This window comes from Micromys minutus (genome assembly GCF_963924665.1).
Source record: "Micromys minutus genome assembly, chromosome: 18".
NCBI lineage: Eukaryota > Metazoa > Chordata > Mammalia > Rodentia > Muridae > Micromys > Micromys minutus.
Genome location: NC_137953.1, coordinates 165,883 through 189,646, shown reverse-complemented (window position 1 = coordinate 189,646; position 23,764 = coordinate 165,883). Strand labels below are relative to the sequence as shown.

General features: G+C 43.2%; 2 protein-coding genes across 5 annotated transcripts in view; one reads left to right on the top strand and one right to left on the bottom strand.

Moving 5' to 3' along the window:
• EEFSEC (eukaryotic elongation factor, selenocysteine-tRNA specific) overlaps positions 1 to 23,764 on the bottom strand; it is a gene marked incomplete at its 5' end in the record, with an annotated part of 211,969 nt that overhangs the window by 128,834 nt on the left and 59,371 nt on the right. For all 4 annotated transcript variants that reach the window (XM_080932444.1, XM_080932446.1, XM_080932445.1 and 1 more), the window contains one exon: positions 7,893 to 8,100. In XM_080932444.1, coding sequence (XP_080788570.1) covers positions 7,893 to 8,100 — 208 coding nt within the window. The remainder of the gene's footprint in view (positions 1 to 7,892; positions 8,101 to 23,764) is intronic.
• LOC308432685 (glyceraldehyde-3-phosphate dehydrogenase-like) lies at positions 9,024 to 10,097 on the top strand (the record flags this gene model as incomplete). The annotated part of the gene is made up of 1 exon (XM_080932452.1): positions 9,024 to 10,097. The coding sequence occupies exon 1, from the start codon at positions 9,090 to 9,092 to the stop codon at positions 10,095 to 10,097; it is 1,008 nt and encodes a 335-aa protein (XP_080788578.1). The 5' UTR covers positions 9,024 to 9,089.

Here is a 23,764-nt window from a genome sequence, read left to right as displayed (position 1 = left end):
TGTGCCTATGTGTTCTAAGGTTTTCCATACTTTCTCATCTAAAAGTTTCAGTGTACCTAGTTTAATATGGAGATCTTTGACCGACTTGCACTTGAGCTTTGTACAAGGAGATAAGAAACGGTCTATTTTCATTGTTCTGCATGCTGAGTGCCAGTTGGACCAACACCATTTGTTGAATAGGCTGTCCTTTTTCCATTGAATGTTTACAGCTCCTTTGTCAAAAATCAAGTGACCATATATGTGAGGGCTCATTTCTGGATCTTCTATACTATTCCATTGATCCACATGCCTATCTCTGTACCAGTACCATGCAGTTTTTAGCACAATTGCCTTGTAATATAGCTTGAGATCAGGGACAGTGATTCCCGCAGATGTTTTCTTGTTTTTGAGGATGGATTTCACTATTCTAGGTCTTTTGTTATTCCAGATGAAATTGTACATTGCTCTTTCCAACTCTATGAAGAACTGGGTTGGAATTTTGATGGGGATTGCATTGAATCTGTAGATTGCTTTTGGTAAGATGGCCATTTTTAATATGTTGATCCTTCCAATCCATGAGCATGGGAGATCTTTCCATTTCTGAGATCTTCCTCGATTTCCTTCTTTAGAGATTTAAAGTTCTTGTCATACAAGTCCTTCACTTGCTTAGAGTCACACCAAAGTATTTCATATTGTTTCTGACTATTGTGAAGGGTATCTTTTCCCTAATTTCTTTCTCCACATGTTTGTCCTTTGAGTAGAGAAAGGCTATTGATTTGTTTGAGTTAATTTTATATCCAGTCACTTGGAAGAACTTGTTTATCAGCTGTAGGAGTTCTCTGGTGGAATTTTTGGGGTCACATATGTACACTATCATGTCATCTGCAAACAGTGATGTTTTCACTTCTTCCTTTTCAATTTTTATCCCTTTGATTTCCTTTTGCTGTCTAATTGCTCCAGCCAGGACTTCCAGTACTATGTTGAATAGGTAGGAGAAGAGTGGGCAGCCTTGTGAAGTCCCTGATTTTAGTGGGATTGCTTCAAGTTTCCCACCATTAAGTTTGATGTTGGCTATTGATTTACTGTATATTGCTTTCATTATGTTTAGGTATAGGCCTTGGATTCCTGTTCTTTCCAAGACTTTTCACATGAAGGGGTATTGAATTTTGTCAAATGCTTTATCAGCATCTAGTGAGATGACCGTGTAGTTTTTTTCTCTGAGTTTGTTTATATAATGTAAACCATCCCTGCATCCCAGGGATGAAGCCTACTTGATCATGGTGAATGATCATTTTGATGTGTTCTTGGATTCAGTTTGCAAGGATTTTGTTGAGTATTTTTGCATCAATGTTCATAAGTGAGATTGATCTGAACTTCTCTTCCTTGTAGAGTCTTTGTGTGGTTTAGGAACGAGAATTATTGTGGCCTCGAAAAATGAGTTAGGTAGTTTTCCATCTGATTCTATTTTGTAGAATAGTTTGGAGAGTATTGGTATTAGGTCGTCAATAAATGTCTGATACAATTCTGCAGTGAACTCATCTGGACCTGGGCTTCTTTTTGGTTGGGAGGCTTTTGATGATTGCTTCTATTTCTTTAGGTGTTATGGGATTATTTAGATGGTTTACCTGGTCCTGGTTTAACTTTAGCATCTGGTATCTGTCTAGGAATTCATCCATTTCCTCCAGATTTTCCAGCTTTGTTGAGTATAGGCTTTTGTAGTAGGATCTGATGGTTTCTTGAATTTCCTCAGTTTCAGTTATTATGTCTCCACTTTCATTTCTGATTTTGTTAATTTGGATAATCTCTCTTTGCCCTCTAGTTAGTCTGGCTAAGGGTTTATCAATCTTGTTAATTTTCTCAAAGAACCAGCTCTTGGTTTTGTTGATTCTCTGAATGGTTCGTTTTGTTTCTATTTGGTCTATTTCTGCTCTCAGTTTGATTATTTCTTGCTGTCTATGCCTCTTGGTTGTATCTGCTTCCTTTTGTTCTAGAGCTTTCAACTATGCTGTCAAGTTGCTGATGTATGCTCTTTCCAGTTTCTTTTTGAAAGCACTCAGAGCTATGAGTTCTCCTCTCAGTACTGCTTTCACTGCATCCCATAGGTTTGAGTTTATTGTGTTTTTGTTTACATTAAATTCTAGAAAATCCTTAATTTCTTTCTTTATTTCTTCTTTGACCATGTTATCATTTAATAGAGCATTGTTTAGTTTCCATTTGTATATGGGCTTTTTGTTGTCTTTGTTGTTATTAAAGACCAGCCTTAGACCATGGTGATCTGAGAGGATGCATGGGAGTATTTCAATCTTCTTATATCTATTGAGGCTTGTTTTGTGATAGATTATATGGTCAATTTTGGAGAAGGTGCCATGAGGTGCTGAGAAGGTGTATTCTATTGTTTTAGGGTGATATATTCTGTAGATGTTTATTAATTCCAATTGGTTCATAACCTCTGCTAGTTTCACTGTGTTCTTGCTCAGTTTCTGTTTCCATGATCGGTCCACTGATGAGAGTGGGGTGCTGAGGTCTCCCACTATTATTGTGTGGGGTGCAATGTATTTTTGATCTGTAGTAGGGTTTCTTTTATGAATATGGGTGCTCTTGTATTTGGAGCATATATGTTAAGGATTGAGAGTTCCTCCTGACAAATTTTCCCCGTAATGAGTAAAAAGTAGCCTTCCTTATCTTTTTTGATAACTTTTGGTTGAAAATCTACTTTATTCGATATTATAATGGCCACTCCAGCTTGCTTCTTGGGGCCGTTTACTTGGAAGGTTTTTTCCCAACCTTTTACTTTTAGATAGTGTCTTTCTTTTTTTCTGAGATGAGTTTCTTGTATGCAGCAAAATGCTGGATTCTGTTTGTGTATCTAGTCTGATAGCCTATATCTTTTTATTGGGGAATTGAATTCATTTATGTTAACAGATATTAAGGAATAGTGGTTGCTGTTTCCTGCTATTTTTTGCTTTTAGAGGTTGAATTGTGCCTGTGTGTCTTTCTTCTTTTGGTTTTCTTGCCTAGATATTTTCTTGTTTTTACTAGCATGTTGTTTCCCTCCTTGTATTGGGTTTTCCACCTATAATTCGTTGTAGTGCTGGGTTTGTGGTCAGATATTGTGTAAATTTAGTTTTGTCTTGGAATATCTTAGTCTCTCCATCTATGGTGATTGAGAGTTTTGCTGGGTATAGCAGCTTGGGCTGACACTTGTGTTCTCTTAGTGTCTGCATGATGTCTGTCCAGGATCTTCTAGCTTTCATAGTCTCTGTTGAGAAGTCAGGTGTGATTTTGATTGGTCTGCCTTTATATGTTACATGAACTTTTTCCCTTACTGCTTTTAGTATTCTTTCTTTGCTTTGTGCACTTGTTGTTTTGACTATTATATGTCGGGAGAAATTTCTTTTCTGTTCCACTCTATTTGGAGTTCGGTAGGCTTGTTTTATGCTCATTGTCATCTCATCCTTAAGGGTAGGGAAGTTTTCTTCTACGATTTTGTTGAAGATATTTACTGTGCCGGTTACTTGATATTCTTCGCCTATTATCCTCAGGTTTGGTTTTCTCATTGTGTCCTGGATCTCTTGGTCATTTTGGGTTAGGAGCTTTTTGGCTTTTACATCTTCTCTGACTGTTTTGTCTATGTTTTCCATGTTGTCTTCGGCCCCTGAGATTCTCTCTTCCATCTCTTGTAGTCTGTTGGAAATGCTTGCATCTGTGACTCCTGATTTCTTTTTTAGGTTTTCTACCGCTAGGGTTGTCTCTTTTAGTGTTTTCTTTATTGTTTCCATTTCCATTTTAAATTCCTTCTTCAATTCCTTCATGTCTTTGGTTCTGTTTTCCTCTAGTTCTTTGATTTCTTTGAGTGTTTTTCTTGTTTCCTCTTTAAAAGCTTCTATTTCTTTATGCTTTTCCTCCCGTTCTTGTTTAAGGATCTCTATCTACATTTTGAGGTATGATTTTAGGTCTGAGTCTTCTTTTTCTGGAGTGTTTGGCATTCCGCTGTTTGCTGTGATGGGCGAGGTCGGTTCTGGTGTTGCCAGGTTGTCTTGGTTTCCCTGGGGTAAGTTCTTTCGCTTTTTTCTTTCCATCTTGTTGTCTGTGATTATATGTGGTCTTGTTGTCAGTGATTGGTCCCCGTCTCTCCCTTTTACCTGGCCTGTGTCCCTGGATCTTTGTTGTTTTCTGGTAGCAGATGGCCTGAGCGCCTGTTCTGTACACAACGGGTCTGCCGGGTGGAAACTGAGACCCTATGGCAGGGTTCCTTCTCCCCTGAACCAATGGGTGGGGGCACACTTTCCGAGCGCTCTGCACTGACCTCTCTACTCCCCAGCTACTCCCACCACAGTGTCACCAGGCCTGTGTCCCTGGATCTCTGCTGTTCCTAATTGATGGATTCTTCTTATCCCTCTGGAACAGTAAGTCAAATAAACAAACAAACAAACAAACAAACAAACAAACTTTCTTCCATAAGTTGACTTGGTTCTTGTATTTTATCATAGCCACAGAAGAAAAGTAGCTAATACAAGAGCAGAAAGCCAAGAGCTAAGTCTAGATGGTGGGTTAATTTTTTAGCAATGATAAAAGGAAAGAATATTGTTTCAATACATGGTGCTAGAAAAAAAATGGAAAGCTACATGCAAAAGAAGGAAACTCAACTCTTAACTCACACCACTACAAAAGACAATCAAATAGACCAACAACCAAGACACAAGAGCTAAAGCTACAGCTAGAAAAATGAGATTTCACCAGGATTCAGAACTTGTGTATATTAAAGAAAGTTAAAAGCCTACAAGATAGGAGAAAATACTTTCCCATTATATCTCAGATAAGAGATTAATGTGCAAACCTACAATTCAACAATGAGAAAACAACTCACTTTACAGCTTGACAAAGGATATAAACACCTATTTCTCTACAAAAATATAGAGATACCAACTACATGCTCAGCACCGGCCACAATAGAAGTACAAAACTCTAACTGCAGTAAGGTGACTTCTTACCTGGCAAAGAAGGACAGCTGGGGGGAAATGCAAACAGCCAGATGTGGTAGTCTTAACCTATAATCTCAGCACTAAAGTGAGAGGCTGGGGAAAGAGCTTGCTGTAGGTTGCAGGTAGGCTTAGGGTACACAGTAAGACCCTACCTCAAGGAAAACAGCAAGTGTTGAGAGACTATAGACACTCTGGAGCCCTCACGTATGGCTGTTGGGAGTGTGAATGGAACTCCTGAACAAGTCTGCCCCAACTCCTAAATACCTAGGTACATAGATCTAGGACAGAAATCAGAGTTCACAGCAGTTCATCATTCCAACAGCTAAGAGTAGCCCACAGCCCATTAATGGCAGGTATACAGTAGGGAGAAAAACACATGGCACAAATAAAACAAAGCAGGCTAAGCCTTGGCAACAGTATCTTGATACAGCTGTAATCATAGACAAAACTTAAATCCATAAAAGACTATGAGTCAGGCAAATCATCAAGATAAAGAGCAGAAAAGAGTCCGCATGGGGGGCAAGGAGGTAGTTACTGCCTGGGAGTAGTTGACAAGGACCACAGAAAGGTCTAGTTATATATAAATATATATATATATACTGAATGCATTGAGTCATTGGGTTATTTATCTATGGATGGTAAAATGGTATTCAAGTGTATTCTACCACAACTTAGAAAACCAAAACAACAACAAAACAAAAGAACTTGGAAGAGTGCAGGTGTCACATACCTGTGATCCCAGCTAAACTCAAACTCTAAATGCCCTTGCCTCAGCCTCCAAAGTGCTGGGATCAATAAGTGTGGAAGCAATGCTATACTTCTAAAAAGATAGGAGAGAGAGCACCAGCCCAAAGGTGTCAGTAACTGCTATTAAAAAAGAAATCACTAGGTAGCCCTGCTCTTTAACTACTTTTTTCTATTTTCAACTTCTTCTACTAAAAGTAAAATTTCAAGTAAAGAAAAATAAGTTTTGTCTTAAACATTGTTAAGGTTTTGACCATGCTGGCGTCCACCATTCCACATTTTTGTTTCTCACATTTAGTTAACAAAGACAGCAAACGGAAGGAAATGACCACTGAAAATGATGCAGCAGAGCTCTTCAAACTCAGCCTGAGCACAGGACCCCAAGACTCCACTCACAAGCAACAGCTCTGCCCTCTCCTGCCCCGCCTCTGGGTATGGGAGGAGAGAAAGGGCTCACATACCTTTCTGAGGACAATTTCCTCTTTTAATATTGTAAAGTAATAATTTGGCCTCCAGCCAATACATTAAAATAGGAAAGATGACTTAAAAACAAGGGACACTCTCCCCTCCCTGTGACTGGTCAGAGCTGCAAGTGTTTCAGAAGTGCCCTTGGACTCCTGAAGGCCCCGTTCATTTGAAGTGAGCTGACACTGTTGGGGTTTATGCAAGTCTCCAAAAATGTGTTCACCCCTTTCTGACAAGTAAATCAAACAGCAGGGAGATCAATAACTCACTAAAAAGGAGATATAATTTTTATCTTCCTTTTTACACTCTCATATCCACTTCCGTTAGGAATAACGAAGTCTGAATTCTTATGCAACACTTATCTAAATATGTCGATTTTATCAGATTGATGAATTTTGCTAACAAAAGGCAGAGCAAGGAAATCTTTTATGACATATATGGCCCATTCACAGAGCTGAAGCTTTAATTTAACCAACTTGAGCATCTGAGGGAGAGCTGCAGGTGTTGGATCAGAAAAAAAAAATCATAAATGGGAAGGCATATCAATCTTTATGACAGGGAAACAAAACCACTCTCTACTTACTTGCCCTCCACAGGCTGGAGAAGGAGAGGTATGGGAAGAGGATATTGTCTCAGGCAACATAGCATAGAGGAGGAAGCCCTGTTTCCCAGTGACGGCTTTTCAGAACTGACCAAAAGGAATGGCCAAAGAGGGAGAGCCATCAAACAACAAGGCATGCCAGCCCTGTGTGCTCAGCAAAGTGACTAACTCATTTTCTTGGCCACATCAGAATCAGTAAGTTCTGTGGCCCCTGAGCAAACAGATGATCTTCACCTCTTACTTCCTATTCTGCCCTTAGCTCTAATAATACCTTGCTGCCCCATCTGCATAGAGGCAACTGGGCTTTCCTGCATCTTTCCTACATCTCTCCTCCTTCCTCTTACACAGTCTCAACCACAGACAGCCTTTTTCTCCCTGGGAAAACGTCGCAAACCATTGACCCACCTCCTCTTTTTTTCTCCTGGAGCCTGAATCTGCTAACCAGGCTAGCTTTCCTCCTATAACCAGTGATGGTCTGAAACCTCATTTGATTACTCCCTGCTCAGAGTTCCTTAGGAACATGATATCTCTCAATCTCTCTTTCTCTCTCTCCCTCCCCCCTCCCCTTGCTCCCTCACTCTCTTGATCTCTCTCATTCTCTCAAGATAAAGCAAGTGCTCTGGCTGCCAGCAGCAGCAGTCACCCATTTACAAAGCTTGGCAATTTTGTCCTGGGTTGACAGTGGGAGGCATCACAAAACAGGTGGTTGGAGAACATGATACCTAGGCTCCAGCACTGAGGTCTGAGTTCTCATGGACAGCATAGGACCCATGCCCTAGGTTCCAAGGCTTTGAAAGCTGGGCACACATCTGAGGTCTAAAGTATAGCCCTGTACCTGGCTGGCTCTCAGTACATACACAGGAGCATGTACCAGTGCTCAGAACTGATAGATTGAAGACTGCTCACCAGGACACCACCTGTGCTTCTCCCACAAGTGAGGGTGCCCCATTTCTTTATGTTCCAGTGCTTTCTGGAATTCTAAAAGGCATGTTAGTCTTGCTTAATGCAGTAGCAGCTATGTGAACAGGCATACTCTACTTACCAGGATGTAAGGCTGACCTGCCTGCCCAAAGTGTTAAATGAGAAACCACCTTACATTGAACTCTCATTAGCAAACCTACTTGGTGTTCTCAAGAGTCTTCTGCATTTTCTTGGTCATTTTGTCAATCGCTGCCTGTCTCTTCCCTTCTGCTAATAGGTCTATTTTGTTCAGCACCACAACCAGCTTCTGGCAGGCGATCTGGCCAATCACAAGGCACTCTGCAGACTGTGTCTGCATTCCCTTGGTCACATCAATCACGAGCATCATCAAATCAATGATCTGGGCACCTGGAGCAATAAAAGAAAGGTTAGAAGAGTTGGGTTAGTGAGCCTCACAAGAAGTCACCATCCTAGTCATAGGAGGTCACCACCCTAGTCCCAGCATGGCAATAGTGGACAGACTGGGAGGAATGGCTGATACTTCCTGGCCAGTCCAAACGAGTATACAAACTAGTATAACCTCATCCAGCCAGAAGAGCACCAGGAGAGGTGAGGAAGCTGAAGGCCTTTTCAGGGCCCCATGGCTGTGCACAGTAGGGCTGAGTTTTATTAAGAAATACCTGGCTCCAGAGCCCTTCACCTCCCTGCTGGACCACTGCTCTCATTTTCATTTCACCCAGCAAGAGATGTTGACCAGGAAAGACTCCAATACCTAGCTCCCTGCCCTAGCAAGGCTTTTATTATACAAGCTCTCCATCAATGTATGGAAAGGTAAGAGGGTCATTTTCCCCCACAATATTGGGTTGCCTACAATGGCTTCAAAGCCTGATGCTCACCATCTATAGTACCACTGGTACTACAACCTGTTTGTGGAGCTTCTGTTCTTTCTAGGATGTTGGATCATCCAGAACTTCTGTATGCACAGTTGGCTATGTATACATTTATAGCATGTCTGAGCTGGACAATAGGAGGTGCTCATATGACAGAGGTGTTAGTGATTGGAAAGTGCCAACTACTATGTTAGAAGCACAAGTGTTTAGAAGCAGAGTGACCATGCCCTCTGTAAGGTAAGTTAGAGGTATTTTCAATAATTTAGAAGAAAGAGAAAAGGGGTAAGTTAGAAAAAGCAGGAAAAGAGACACAGCCCCCTCTGAAATGAACAGTAATTATAGCCTCCATTTACAAGATCTCCTCATAGAGACTTTTCAGGACCACACTATGATCACTAACAAGTCTGAAGAAGCTTGCTCTGAAAGTGAGTCTGGGCTCTCTGCTTCTCCCTGTTCTACAGACAGACGCATCTTCTCATGCAGTGCTAGCCCCATCCCTTAGACAAGATGGTGAAGGTCGGTGTGAACGGATTTGGCCGTATTGGGCGCCGGGTTACCAGGGCTGCCTTCTGCTCAGGATCTGGCAAAGTGGAGATTGTCGCCATCAATGACCCCTTCATTGACCTCAACTACATGGTCTACATGTTCCAGTATGACTCTACCCATGGCAAATTCAATGTCACAGTCAAGGCTGAGAATGGGAAGCTTGTCATCAATGGGAAGCCCATTACCATCTTCCAGGAGCGAGATCCTGCTAACACCAAATGGGGTGATGCTGGTGCTGAGTATGTTGTGGAGTCTACTGGAGTCTTCACTACCATGGAGAAGGCCAGAGCCCACTTGAAGAGTGAGGCCAAAAGGATCATCATCTCTGCCCCTTTGGCTGATGCCCCCATGTTTGTGATGGGTGTGAACCATGAGAAATATGACAACTCCCTCAATATTGTCAGCAATGCATCCTGCACCACCAACTGTTTAGCCCCCCTGGCTAAGGTCATCCATGACAACTTTGGCATCGTGGAAGGGCTCATGACCACAGTTCATACCATCACTGCCACTCAGAAGACTGTGGATGGCCCCTCTGGAAAGCTGTGGCGTGATGGTCGTGGGGCAGCCCAGAACACCATCTCTGCATCCACTGGTGCTGCCAAAGCTGTGGGTAAGGTCATCCCAGAGCTGAATGGGAAACTCACTGGCATGGCTTTCCGTGTTCCTACCCCCAATGTATCTGTTGTGGATCTGACATGCTGCCTGGAGAAGCCTGCCAAGTATGATGACATCAAGAAGGTGGTGAAACAGGCAGCTGAGGGCCCACTAAAGGGCATCCTGGGCTACACTGAGAACCAGGTTGTCTCCTGTGACTTCAACAGCAACTCCCACTCTTCCACTTTTGATGCTGGAGCTGGCATTGCTCTCAATGACAATTTTGTGAAGCTCATTTCCTGGTATGACAATGAATATGGCTACAGCAACAGGGTGGTGGACCTCATGGCCTACATGGCCTCTAAGGAGTAAGAAACCCTAGACCACCCACCTCCCCCCAGCAAGGACACTGAGAGCAAGAGAGAGGCCCTCAGTTGCTGAAGAGTCTCATCCCAACTCAGCCCCCAACACTGAGCATCTCCCTCACGATTTCCATCCCAGACCCCCATAATAATAAGGGCCTAGGGAGCCCTCCCTACTCTCTTGAATACCATCAATAAAGTTCTGCTGCACCCACAAAAGAAAGAAAAAAAGAAAGAAAGAAAGAAAGAAAGAAAGAAAGAAAGAAAGAAAGAAAGAAAGAAAGAAAGTGAGTCTTATGACCAATCCCACCTACTACTGGGGCAGAGGGGCACTAGAAAAAAGCTGGCCATGGTTGCCACACCAGCAATGCTCATTCTTTGTTACCCTGTTTTAGGTACAGAAAGGCTCAAAACATGGCAGTACATGCTCTAGGTCACAAGGCCATCTGGTGCCAAAGGGAACTGCTAAAGTAATCCACCTGCTGCTCTCAGGGGCCGCCTATTTAGTACTGGCTAAAGCCCCAGCCCCAAGGAATGGCAGTGTGTCTGCAGGCCTGACATGGCCAAGGTGTCCTCTTTTGCAGGCCTCTTCTTCTATCTTACCTGGTCAGGCAGGGATACAATACAGTTGGAAGAACAGGTGCATGCAGCAGCATCAAACCAGCCATGTCCTGGTTTAAGTCACTGCTTGGTAGGCAGTGCCCCAAATCCCTCTTACTGCTTTGAAAGAGATACTGCTTCTCCCACTTCTATGAACAGAAGCTTTCCACAGAATGGAAGCAAAAGGTCCCACTATGCAATGGATACCAACTTGCCTCTTGTAACCATCTCCATTCCAATTCTAGCCAGTTGTTATCTGGGATGCTTCCTTAGACTGGCTTTCCAAAATCCATTCTTTAGAACTTTAGAACATCCAAAAGAACTTACTAAAAATACATAACTGATTCACAGTGCTGGAGACCTTTAGACTTACAAAAACATTTTGGAGATGAGTACCAAAATGTATGTAATTGGAGCTGGAGAGATCACCCAGTAGTTAATAATACTGTCTGCTCTTGCTGAGGATCGGGTTTGATTCCCAGCAACCAAATGGTGGCTCACAACTATCTTATAACTCAAGTTCCATGAGATCTGTTGCCCTCTTCTGGCCTTGGAGAGTATTATATTCATAGTGTACAGATATACATGCAGGCAAAACACCCATATATATAAAATGAAATGGAAAGAAAATGCATATAAATCTTTGACCCAGCCAAACTCATTAACACACAGGACACATTTGTAACACATATATTGTTACTGAAGTTGGAGACCTTGTGAATGTAGGGAACAAACTTAAAATAGGTAGGTATATCATGAAATAGAATAGCACAACACCAGTGACAAAAATAAAGGATCCTTTTACTACTATAAAATAATTTGCAGTGGGGAGAAGAGCACAGGGCAGAGTAAAGCATGTTCTAACTGTGCCTGTGAGAGCCCTGCAGATGAATGAGCATTTGTTCAATATGTGACATATCCAAGGGAATATAGAAAAAAAAATAGAGAGAGAAAGAGTGGTAGGAATGAAACACACACACAAACACACACACACACATACACACACACACACACACACACACACACACACTATTTCTTTCCATTTCAAATAGGAGTGTAAGGAATCTATTAAAAGCTAGCAAAATTACAAGAACTTAAGCCAAAGAATGAAGCAAAGACCTGGCAGAGTTGCTTTGCTATTAAAAGACTCCATTGACCCCTAAACGCAAAAACTCATCAATGTGATCTTCCTTCTTTTTAACCAGTAGTAGTTTTACCATGGCCTACCACCACAGGCTACAAAACCTCGACTCTAGTTGTATGTGTTCTCTTTTCTCTGGGCCCATCTCACCAATAAGATGCATCTAGCCACCTACAAATGTTCCCACATATAGTAAGCCTTGGCCCTGGTTCCAGGGTCACATGGTTGGTTCTTCAGCTACTAGAGGAACTAAAGTCTGTAGGCAAACCATGAAGAGGATGTGTGTCATGGCCTGAGCACCTGTTTGCACAGACTCAAAGCAGAACACTGGTACTGGGCTAATTCCAATTGTCCAGGTTCTCAGAACATCAGCCCCACAAGGACTTCACAAATGAGGAAAAGGAAACTGTATAGACACAGAATGAGTGACTGTGTTATACAGTGAATGCATCAGAGCAGAGATCTGAACAACTATACCTGAATTCTTACCTCTTGTGCTGCACAATCTGCCTGTCCCTGTGGGGGACAACAAATCCCTGTCCTCAGTTGCCACCTAGGGTCCATTTGAGAACCAAGGCACCTTATATTGATGCTCACCTGTGCCTTACTGCCCATGGTTCTGGCCCAACTGAGTTCTCACTTGAAGCTTGGTCTTTCAATCTTTGTGTAAAGCACAAGACCCTGCTATGACACTGTTTAATAAGCCCATGTTTGGATAAATAAGCAATGTTCTCCACCTCCTCTGTTCTTTTTCTCAAAATCCAATTTTCCAACAGTACATAAAACTATCAATAGAGCCTCACTTGCCTGGCTGCTGGAGAGGCTAACTCATGATGAACTCCAGTTTACTCATGAGCTCCACACAGCAGGCCCTCCCTCATCCTTGAGAATGGGAAGACAAAACTAATCACCTCACCCAGGTGCTTGGTGTAGCCAGTACCCAAGCACCAGGAGCCAGAAAGGCTTCATCTGCAGTCTTATCTGGCATCCATAAGTGGCCTTTGTTGCAGCAAGCACACATCTCTGTTCCAGGAGATTCTCTGCAGCATGGGCAGCACTGGGAACTTCTAAGGAAAGCAGAGGTCAAGGCCACTTGACTGTCACACTGAGAACAAGGGCACCACTGGAAACTGGGGTCAGCTCCAGGCAAATACCCAGTGTCTAGCAGCAGTTCCTAGTTCCTCCCATTTCTTCATCAGACATTTGATCAGGCAACAGGAAGTGATACAACTGGCCTGCCTGTCTTGCCTTTTCAAACTCTCTAGTATGTTCATGGAATGAATCAGACAGTGTCCTTCCCAATTCCCATGAACCCAGGGTAGAAAATCACCCTGAAACTAGAGGGACAGAGTGAGTGAGTGGGTGGGAAATAGAAAAAAAAATCCAAGGCTTACAAGGGACCCTCTATACTTAGCCATCTATCAGAGCTTTTCATCAGCCATCCCGACCACAGAACCCTTAAAAGGTTTGCAGAGCAATTATGACAGGGTTAAAGTTTCTCCCTACTTTAAAAAATTACAATCTTCAATTCTGTAGATTACATATCTTAATCATTTCAAAAATAAAAATAACAAAAAACTTACAAAGGTCAGCATTTAACAAAGTCTGACTTATCTGTGAGATATAATTTTCTTCCAGGGATTGAAGAAAAAACTGTTCGGAAAACAATGTTTTGGCGAGGAAATGACATAAAAAACTAAACATATTTTAGCATCTGTAAAATCATATTTTTTAAAAAAATCAAAAGAAGCAGACATTCTAAGAAGAAGAAATATTAAATTTAAAATAATAAAAATTTTGTTTTCAGCTGTTGACTTTTTAGGTACACAGTTACAGTGTAAACATACTAATGTCATCTATGTGAAGCTGCGGTGATAACTTATCCTATTTTTTAAAAGATCTTATTTTTATTATTTTTAACTGTGTGTGTGTCTTGTAGAGGCCACAAGCATTTGATCCTCTGACACTGGAGTTATAGATGGTTCTGGGTTGCCTGACATGGGTGCTGGGAACTAGCTCCCCGGCTCTCTGATCTATAGGAGGGAAAAGATGACTGTACCTAAGTTAGGGTGGCACCTGGCCATAGCAGCCTCCAGGATGCCTCCAGCCATCACTGCCTATTTTTATAGCTGTTATTGTTACATGTGCTGTGGAGGTCTATGTTCCTTTTGGTTTAGCTGCAGCTCATCCTTCAATAAAGAGGTTGACTACAGAAGAGAAAATAAGGCTCAGAAAGGTTGACAATCTTGTCAAGGTCAAGGAGCAAAGATTTTGAGGGAATGAAGCTCAGTCCACTGACATTGCTCCATCAGACTACTCCATATCATGCCAGCAAGATCTCAGCCCAGAACCACAAAACCCTCTTTGGGTCAATGGGTAGTGAATGTACACAGGCTCCTGCTCCAGTAGATGCTCAGGATAGAGACCAGGTCTAGAAGGCATGTCTAGAAGAGGGTCATGGCTTGCAAAGGGATGTCCCATCATCACTATACTGTATTAATTCATTACTCATTATACTACCTGTCTTTCCATTTTATGGTAAATGGGATTATGAATCTGGCAAGTTAGATAATTTCTCCAAAACCACCTTGCTAACAGGTAGAAACCAACATTGGTCAGATGTCATCACAGGTTGCAGCTGTTGCTACACTGACTCTAGCTGTATATGCATTCATGTATGTGTAGATTTATATCATGTTGTGACCATTTGTCTCTGTTAAGAAGAATCTAATAGGGTGTGTAATGGCTGGCGCATTTCTGATTTTTGCTCTTTGGATAGTTTCTCTGAAATAGGACAGGCCTGGATGATATGGGACTTCCGTGAAACCCTTGGACTCCTATGTTGCTTACATATATCCACAGGCCTGGGTATACAACATCAATGAAACATGAAAGGAATGCTACCACCAGTTCCTACCAAGTAGTATATGGGGTGTCCCCTTACCAGGCATCAATTTTTAGTGGCAGCCTAAAGCACTGTATCTGCCACTGGGATGGGTATTCTTATTGTGTCAACTGACCTACAACTGACCTTCTAAACATCTTAGCCAAATCCTGGGTGGAGAGCCCTGTGGGAAAGGCTCAGAAGGTGATAGTGACATCTCCCTGCCACCTGGAATTTAAGATATAAGCAACAGCAAAGCCTCCTGTTCCTGAGGTAGAAGACCAAGTGGATCAAGTGGTCCAAAGGACACAGTCCAGGTATTCATCCCCAGAATGCCAGGGTAGGAGTAGAGCCAACCCAGGCACAGTTGGATCTGTGGGCTGCCCAGTCAGCCAAAAGCCCCAAAGCAGCAGCCACTATTAGAAAGAACCAGATGGAGCCAAGCCTAGGCTTGGAACAAGAGTCATTTAGCCTGCACAGTATTGTGACGAGTAGATGCGTAGCTAACACCAACCATTCAAGAAGTCTACGTAAAATCTTTACAAATTAGCAGATGTGGTTAAGACTGGGCTTATATTTAACATAGCCAAGGAGAAGATCCCTGAGAGATGAATTTTGAGCTATACCTTATGCAGACCATTCCAATGAACCCCTGCCCTGGATTTACACCAGTGTAGGCTCCTATCAACTTTGAACTTGTGACTTCCTAGTTAGCCCTGATCCTCACTTCAGCCCCATGTGGTAGAGGCTCTTCTACTTCCCTAAAAACAAACCTGATGACAAGCTTGCAGTCATCCACAACCAAAGAAATACTAGAGCCAAGTATTGTCTGACTTCAAAGTTTTTTTTTCCCTTTCCCTATCACTAGCTGCCTGATGGCCAAAATCCCACATTCCTGAGACCTCTGGGAACCTGAAGACACCCCAAAGAACAGGTGGGCAAGGTCCTGCAGGTGGCAAAGAAAGGAGAGCAGATTCAAGTGAAGGAGATCTGCCAGTGTCCCCTGGAACACACGTGCCATCTAAGACCATTGCATTTATCACCACCTAAGGATACACACAGAAGAACAATGCCAGCCATGTCTACAGGGAGATATAGGAGGGACAACAAAGGGAAGCCATGTAGGAGATCAAAAAAAATTTTCAACAGAATGGACAAGAAAAGCAGGAGTTGGACTCTGGCCAAGAACAAACAAACAAACAAACAAAAAATGCCAAAAGAGTATGCAGGCTGGGGATTGGCTGAAAGCTCCAGAGCAGAGGGCATGAACAGGATGTCCAGTTTTGTAGTCTGTGAAGTCACAAGTGGGTAGCCATTGTTCTCCAAGCTCTTTATCTATAAATCAGGACAACCTCACAACTCTGAGCTAGGGGCAGCAGTCAGCATCTTGATAAAAATAAAATTTGATCTACAGTTTATACTTTACACCAACCATGCTTCCAAATTAATCAAAGTTTCAAACATAAGGGCAGGCAAGACAGTTCAATGGATAAAGGCACTTGCCACTAAGACAATTCCCAGAACCCACACAATGGGAAGAAAAGAACAAACTTCTGCAAGCTGTTCTCTGACCACATGCCTGCCTGCCATGATACGCACAAGCATACACACAGACACACAGAGTAAATAAGTGCAATTTAATAAAATATTTCAGCCAAGAATGGCAGTGGCACACACTTTTAATACCATCACTTGGGAGGCAGAGGCAGATAGACTGCTATGAGTTTGAGGTCAGTCTGGGCTACATAGAAAGACTCTGTCTCAAAACAGACAAACAAAACGTTTCAAACATAAAGACACAAAAGTACTGGGGAAAAAAGCATGGGAAAGAAATATAAAGAAATATAAAACATACCCAAATAGGGTACATAGCTCAGAGGTGAAAATAGGAAGTCAGTAAATTCATCAACATAAACATTTCTGAATAAAAAAATTAAAGACAAATCTAAAGGCTAAATAAAGTCCTAACAATCACACTATACTACTAACCTTAATGCCTCAAACAGAATGAAGTTCAAACTAATCATAAGAACACCAAAAACTTAATGGAAAGTACCAGAGAGGTCAACAGCTAGCAGCACACTGATGATGGAGTACTTTCAGAGTCCTGGCTTTCCATAAGAGCTTGGCATACCTGCACAGCCAAAACAACAGGATTCCAATCCATCATGAGCCAGTGATTTGAAGTAAAAAGCAAACACCTAACACAGCAAATGGATTTCCAGTTGGGCAAGAACACAGGACAGGCAAGCTCAGAACTATGCTGGGAAAGGTGGCTTGGATATACAGCAGGTCAATGGAAGGGACTTGTCCAGTGCCCATTTGAGCAAAGACAGAAGAGGAGGAAGCTTGTGGATTTAAGAAGGAAGAAGAAGGTGAAGTAAAATTGAGGAGAGGAAATGAACAGACAGCCCACACATAAAAGAAGATATCCTAGAACTACCAGGGGAAAAATTTTAGTAAAACCACTCTCAAATCCCATGATTTATCTACTGGATTAACAATGTAATAATGACCATAGTAAAAGAACCCTTACCCTGTTGAAAACAAAATCTTACATGTTAATAAAAGTATTCATTTGCTTAAGAAATTTAAAAAAAAGGACCCAAGACAGAATTAACAGTGCCTGGCACTGAGTCACCCCATTTACAGATGAGAAAACTACACTACTGACCAAGAGCTGAAGGGCAGGGAGAGTTCCAGGCAGAGACATAATCAATGTCTACCCAGCCTCAATAACAACAACACAAAGTATGATTCCAAAGTCCCCCTGAAAAACCAATGAGTTTATTGACTTTACTTAGAAAGCATGGGTGAGAGATTACTGGCTGAAGTTCTGGTGACCCCAAAGTAGCTGCACTGAAAAGTTGTCACCCAGTGTTAATGACAGCTTCCCTATAGCTACACAGGTGGAGGGAGCTCTTTCAATTAATGTCTTCCAACCTCTAGACTAGCAAGTGATTCTAATGCCTCAGCACACTAGGGAGAGAACTGTATACAAACAGCTGGGAGGAGCAGCTGGAATCTTAGGTGAGAGTCCACTAAGCCTCCCACCCCTTCTTTTGTGAGTCAATAAACCCTGATAGATAACTGCAGCAGATACAGCTGGTCTGCAGTCTACAAAACAGGTATTTCTTTAGCCCCCAGAAGCCAGCAGCAGAACATCAGTACCAGCCTCACCTTGTGCTACCTCCTACCACTAACACTTGGGAGCCTCTGAAAATTGCACATGCTGCCCTTTCTGAATTTAGAGGTACAGCCAGGGTCTGCACACAGAGCAGAGGCTCCCTGGACAGAAGCAATGATGCCATGGACCTTCCGGATGTAGGAGGGTTCATGGGGCCTGGTCCTGACCCAGCAGGGGAGCCTGACTGCTTGCTTCCTTAAGCTACTGTGTCACAGTCTATCTGGGGTAATCTCTTCAGCTGACTTTGTACAACAGTACAGCCCCTGTTCAAGAGCATTGAGAAGGAGCAGAAAATGGAATTTGAAATGTAGAAATAAAATAATTGTGGGCCACAAGCTATAATTTGATTTCATGCTTTACAAGGAAATGAAAGAAGGCTTCCTTAAAAGTATGGGTTCTGCTCCCTCTTCCCCTCCCCCATTTTAGCCATTTTAGGATTTCCTCTAGCACCGAAGAGAAAATAGGATTGTGGAAAATGTTCAGTTCTCAAGTGTCACCAGCACTCAGGGCAAGCTCAATGTTAATGTGAACTTCCCATTCTGGGTAAGAGGAAATTCTTCAATTAATAAACCGGGTGTGCGGAGGCCAGTCTTTAAGGTTTAATCAATTTCATCTGTACTTAGGATAAAAAGACTGACTATTCTACTTCCCCCCCCCCCCCAGTTCTCCTTCTTTAAAAAAAATAATAAAATGAATGTTTTATTTTAAATTCTTTGAGGTTCATATCTCCTGTTTCAGGAAATATTGTCTATTTCGTCCAGTGAGTATAAAAACTCCCCCACCACACTTCTTACTTCTGCTAAAAAATCTGTATTCAAAAATAACTAAGTTATGCTTTGCCTTCATATACTATAACAGCTTGGGAGATGATATGAGTTATACAGACTTTTGGCAGATACCTTGAGGGGCTGGAGAAAGAAGGGGAAACACAGATGAATCTCCAAATATGGATGCAGAACTTCTGGACAACCACTGAGAGGGGATGTGGGAATGCAACTATGAACAGTGCCCAAGCCAGCAGCTGAAGCAAACTTCACATGGTAATGTCTGAGGCCCAAACACAGACCCCATGCTATGGCTCTGAGATAAGGTGGGCACAGAGGACTAGGCAGGATCAAGATGAAGTCTGGGAACCTTCCTGACACTAATGAATAGATAGGCTTACTGACCAACCAGGGCCCAATACACATTACAGGCATGGGGAATTTCTGAACTTTCTGATCCATCACCACAGGCCACTCTGGGTCATGAGCAGGAGCTGGGGAAAGGGCCCACAGTGCAGAGTGAAAAGCACACCTAGAGTTTGGACTCCTGTCTAAAGCCTGCAATGGTCCCCAATTTGTGATCCTTCACAAGATGCCTAGCTCTCTGGCTAGCATCCATCTAACCAGCGCAAATATAGCCACTCCTAATCAGTTTGTGATATGCCCAGCAACAGCCTGTGGTTTAGGAGAGTACCTTATCCCTTGAAGCAGGAGGGGTGAGTGCTATCAAGATACCTGGGAAATATCATTCTCTGTTTGTTTTAGAGACAAGATCTCACTAAGTTACCCAGACTTGTTGGGAATTTCTGGCTTCCAGTAATCCTCTTGCCTCAACCTCCTGAGTTGTTGGGACTTGAGATATATACCATTACACTTGATTTATTTTCTAAGTCATTATTTTTCTCAAAACATTGGTAATTCTGGGGTCCTACTTATGTGATTTCCATAGTGAAAATAAGCAATCAGAGCTCATTATTCCTAAACAGCTACTAGCTACTTGGCAGGATGTAGTGTCAGACATGCCTCAGCAATGTAGGCGTAGAAAGTCAGAACCTGTTCAGCATATACAACATACTCAGCCTGTGTGGAGGAAGAAGGCAGGAGGCAGCACAACCTACAGTTTGAACATGGGGCACTAGGCCTAACTTAGCTCAGTCTGAGGTCTATTCCATGGGGCTACTTCCTCTGAACACAGAACTATATAATCCCACAGGGAGCCTGTCCACCTGTATGTTTCCAGGCACACCTCAGCCCATGGGACATTATGTTAGTAAGAGTGGGTTGTGAAACAGGCTTTGCAGGGAGACAAAGGACTCTAGTTCCCCAAATGATACTATCAAACAGCCTTTCCATGTCTGCACCTTGGGCTTCTCCCACCTGCTTGGCACTATAAAGCTCACAGATGAATTTGCAACCCTCACCTGGGGTCTGAATCATACAGCCACCTGGGACAAAGACCATTCTCACTGATGAATGCTCTACATTTCTGGAACGGAGAACATAAGATACAGTAGTCCAAAATATAAACACCTCTGGGGCTGTGAGAATGTTATGTAGGTGATGAAGCAAAGAGCAAGACCAAGTATGAGACCACAGGGAGTGGAAACTCCCGAGCCCTGCTAGAGGGTATAGTTTCTCCAGCTCCAGCCCACCATAGCCAGGCAGGAATGCAGGCCTGGGACTGCCAGATCTTCCTACTTTTCAACAGAAGCCAAAAATCTGGGCTATTACATAAAATTTGCCAAATTTTAAATTTTGACAACCAATTCAAAAAATGTTTAAACTATATGGCCCAAACCAAACATGCCTATGGGTCAAGTGTGGTCAGCAGCTCCCAGAGTGAGCTCTATGAAGAGAGTGTTCTCTAGAAAGGCATATTGAAAGAAGTAGAACAAACACATTTCTTCAGCCTTTACCTACCTGTGTCAGAAGGAAGCTGGGCACCAGCATACAGGCTCACAGTAACCCCCATGTTCCTGGGAGCTCCTTCAGTGCTCAAAGAGGGAAAGGATGAAAGCTGCCAAGAAGGGTAAATGAAAAGTAACTCTGATATCAAAGTGGCTACAAACTTGAGGATCACCCAGACTTCCAAATGGGCTATGAGAATTAACTACTTTCCCTCCCCAGCTTTGGCATCTCCAGAGCTAATGAGGAGGTGTTAGGCTCCCAGGCTTACTCCCACAACCCCAACATGCCCTTTGACCTGTACCTCTCATATCACCTCTCATTTCTCTGGCCTAGAAGGGACACGTCCCTCAGCTCCATCAGGCCCCTGGGCAATTCTGCTATACTGCTTCTATACAGGCCCCTCTGCAGCTTCTGGGACTCTGGCTGTCTTTCCCCTTGTACCACAAGCACACAGTAGGTGTTCAACACTTAACATAGAGTGAATGAAATGCATTATAAGGCCAGAGGGTCCAGCACTTTGAAGTTAGTCACATGTTATTTAATGCAGGAACAACTTCAAACAGAGGTGTTGTTGGAAGATTTCATCACAAGAACATCACAACTTTTCACAGCCCTGCTAATGGGACCTCCATATTTAGGCTGTATCATCACCTGATAGACTGTTATAAAGCTTGAGACCACACAGAGAACACCCTCCCCCCTACTGCAAAGACCAAATCCATCTTTACTCCTCAGTAGTGGTGTCCTAGCATGTGTAAGATCTGGCTTCAATCTCCTGCACTGCAAACAAGACAAGGTGTATGAATATAGAAACCAAAAGGAGAGAGAACAGCTGTGCCCCTGAAGTGCAAGGTCAAGTAAGGATCATTACAGTGAAGATCAGATTCCAGGACTTCTCTACTTGGAAAACACTCAACAAACTTGAATAGAGAAGATTGGTCTTCATCTATCCATGAGCAGGTAAAGAAGGCTCAACTCAGGGCAGAAGAGACTGCTCTAGGCCTCACAATGGGCCCTACCCGGTGTAGAGGCCAGGTCCCCCTTCCCGAGGCTCTTGCTGCTGTGGCACCCTCACAACGGCCTCAGACACAAACATGCCCTGGAAGATGTGTGCCACCAGGCCATAGAAAACCCTCCTTGTTTGTAGAGAAACCACAGCAAGGCAGTCTACATTAGCCTTGAGCTGGAAGTGAAGAAAGGCCAGGACTGAGGGCTGAGCTCTACCATAGAGGAACACGTCCAGAGGGCACAGGCGTACAGGGCCAGTGAAAGAGCAGCTTGAAAAACTGCCTGGAAACCAGCAGACAAAAAAAAAAAAAAAAAAAGAGGGGCAGGGGGGAGAAGAAAGGACAGGATCTACCATAAAAAGTAAGTAAAATCAGCAGAATTCCTTCATGAAAAGGATAGAATTAGCATATGGCCTCAGCTGCCAAGTGAGGCCATTGAAGCAAGCAATGTAAATGAGTTCAAGATACAATTAGACATTTTTTTGGATGGAGACTGGGGACTGAAGAGGCACCGCAGGCCTCATTTCAGAAGGGGCAGCAGGAACACATCTCACTGTGAAGAGCTGCAGAGTCCACAATGTCCTGTGGGCCCAATAGTTAGCAACTTAAGGAATGAAATCAATGAGAGACCTGCCAGGACACAGAGGCCCCTGGAGAAAGTGGTAGGCAGACCAGGCCAGTATGTCAGGGAAACAGCTCCATCTTTGAGGCTCTCTTTCCCCACTGTTCATCTCCAAGATGCCCCACTCTAATACCTTCATACTAGCTACCCAAGTCCCACCTGGTACCAGGCACTGAAATGAGTCTGGTCCTCTCCCATTCAAACACCTGTTCAGGTAGGTACTCCATGAATAGAGCTCCAGAATTCAGGAGTCCAACACTGTTCCTGTTCCCAACACACCCACTGTAATGTAGAGGAACAACAGAGAAGAGTAAAGTTGAAAGATTTTCTAAGTGTTGCTAAAGGACCTAGAAAGCCCAGGAGAGGCTGCTCTGGGCTAAGGACACAGCAGGAGGTCACAGAAGCCAGGCTGCCAGCACCACACAGAGGATGCTGAGCATGCACTTCCCCAAGAGCTTTGCTAAAAAGGAACTGAATGACCAGAGGCGCCAACTGCTGGCCCATGGACCAGATATGACTCAACAGCAACGATTCAGGACAGCTGTTCCCAATCTTCCTGAGAGCAAAGCACATGTGGCCCACCCAAGGAATAGAAAATGCTGGTCCTTGTGAGGGACACAATTTATTAGACCCTCTCTAGCCAATTGGTTCTGATGTCCTTCTTATGTGACTCACCCTATGAACTCTCTGGTTTTGTTAAGGTTCTGGGCCCCTGACCTCTTTCTAAAACCCTCATTTCTTCTAAGGTGAAGGAATGTCTCAGTACACCCCTGGCAGCAAGATTCCCACAACAATGAGCTCCACTCTCAGGCTGAGCAGAGCTCCATTTTCTTGCAGAGTCTAAGCCCTGCCAGTTTCTTGCATCAGTTTCTTGCAAGAGTCCCATCACTCTGAAACTAGAAATACCCGTATTACCACAAGAAGATAAAAGTGCTTCCAACTTTGTGCCAGGCACCTCAATCTGCAAAGCAGCAGTGCCAAGACCACATGAGGTGCAATGGCAAGACACAGTCAGCTCTTGAAGTCCTGTACTTTGCTCTAAAGTCTGCTAATGTTAAGATTGAGTATCCCTTGGCTCAGTAGCCCTGTGCACCTGTACACCAAGCAAGCCAGGGAGAGAAAAGAGGAAAAATAGTCCTGGGACTGGGAATTCAGGAAAGATGAAGCATGGGTGGTAACTTCTACCCTTAGTGCTCTGTCCTCCTCCCTAAAGGAGAGAAGAATTGTCACACTCACATTTAGAAGTATCCCATGCTAGGCACATCCCATAAGTGCTCAGAACCTACTTATCCATTATTTCCACTATAAGGAAATCACTATAATTCTATCCTGCCAAAGCAAACTTAACAAAAGAGGCCGATTTGCAAGCCTCAAACACACAGCCAGAGCATGGCAGAGCTAAGATACCAAAGCCACAATCCCCCATAGTCCTCTCCACCTTTCTAGTCATGTGCTTTTGCTTTAGGAGGCCTCTGGCTCCATTCCAAAAGCAGCTCCTTAAAAACAGACACAGAGGCTGGGGTGTGGCTTTTAGCAGGAGATGCATGCTTAGCATATGCAAGAC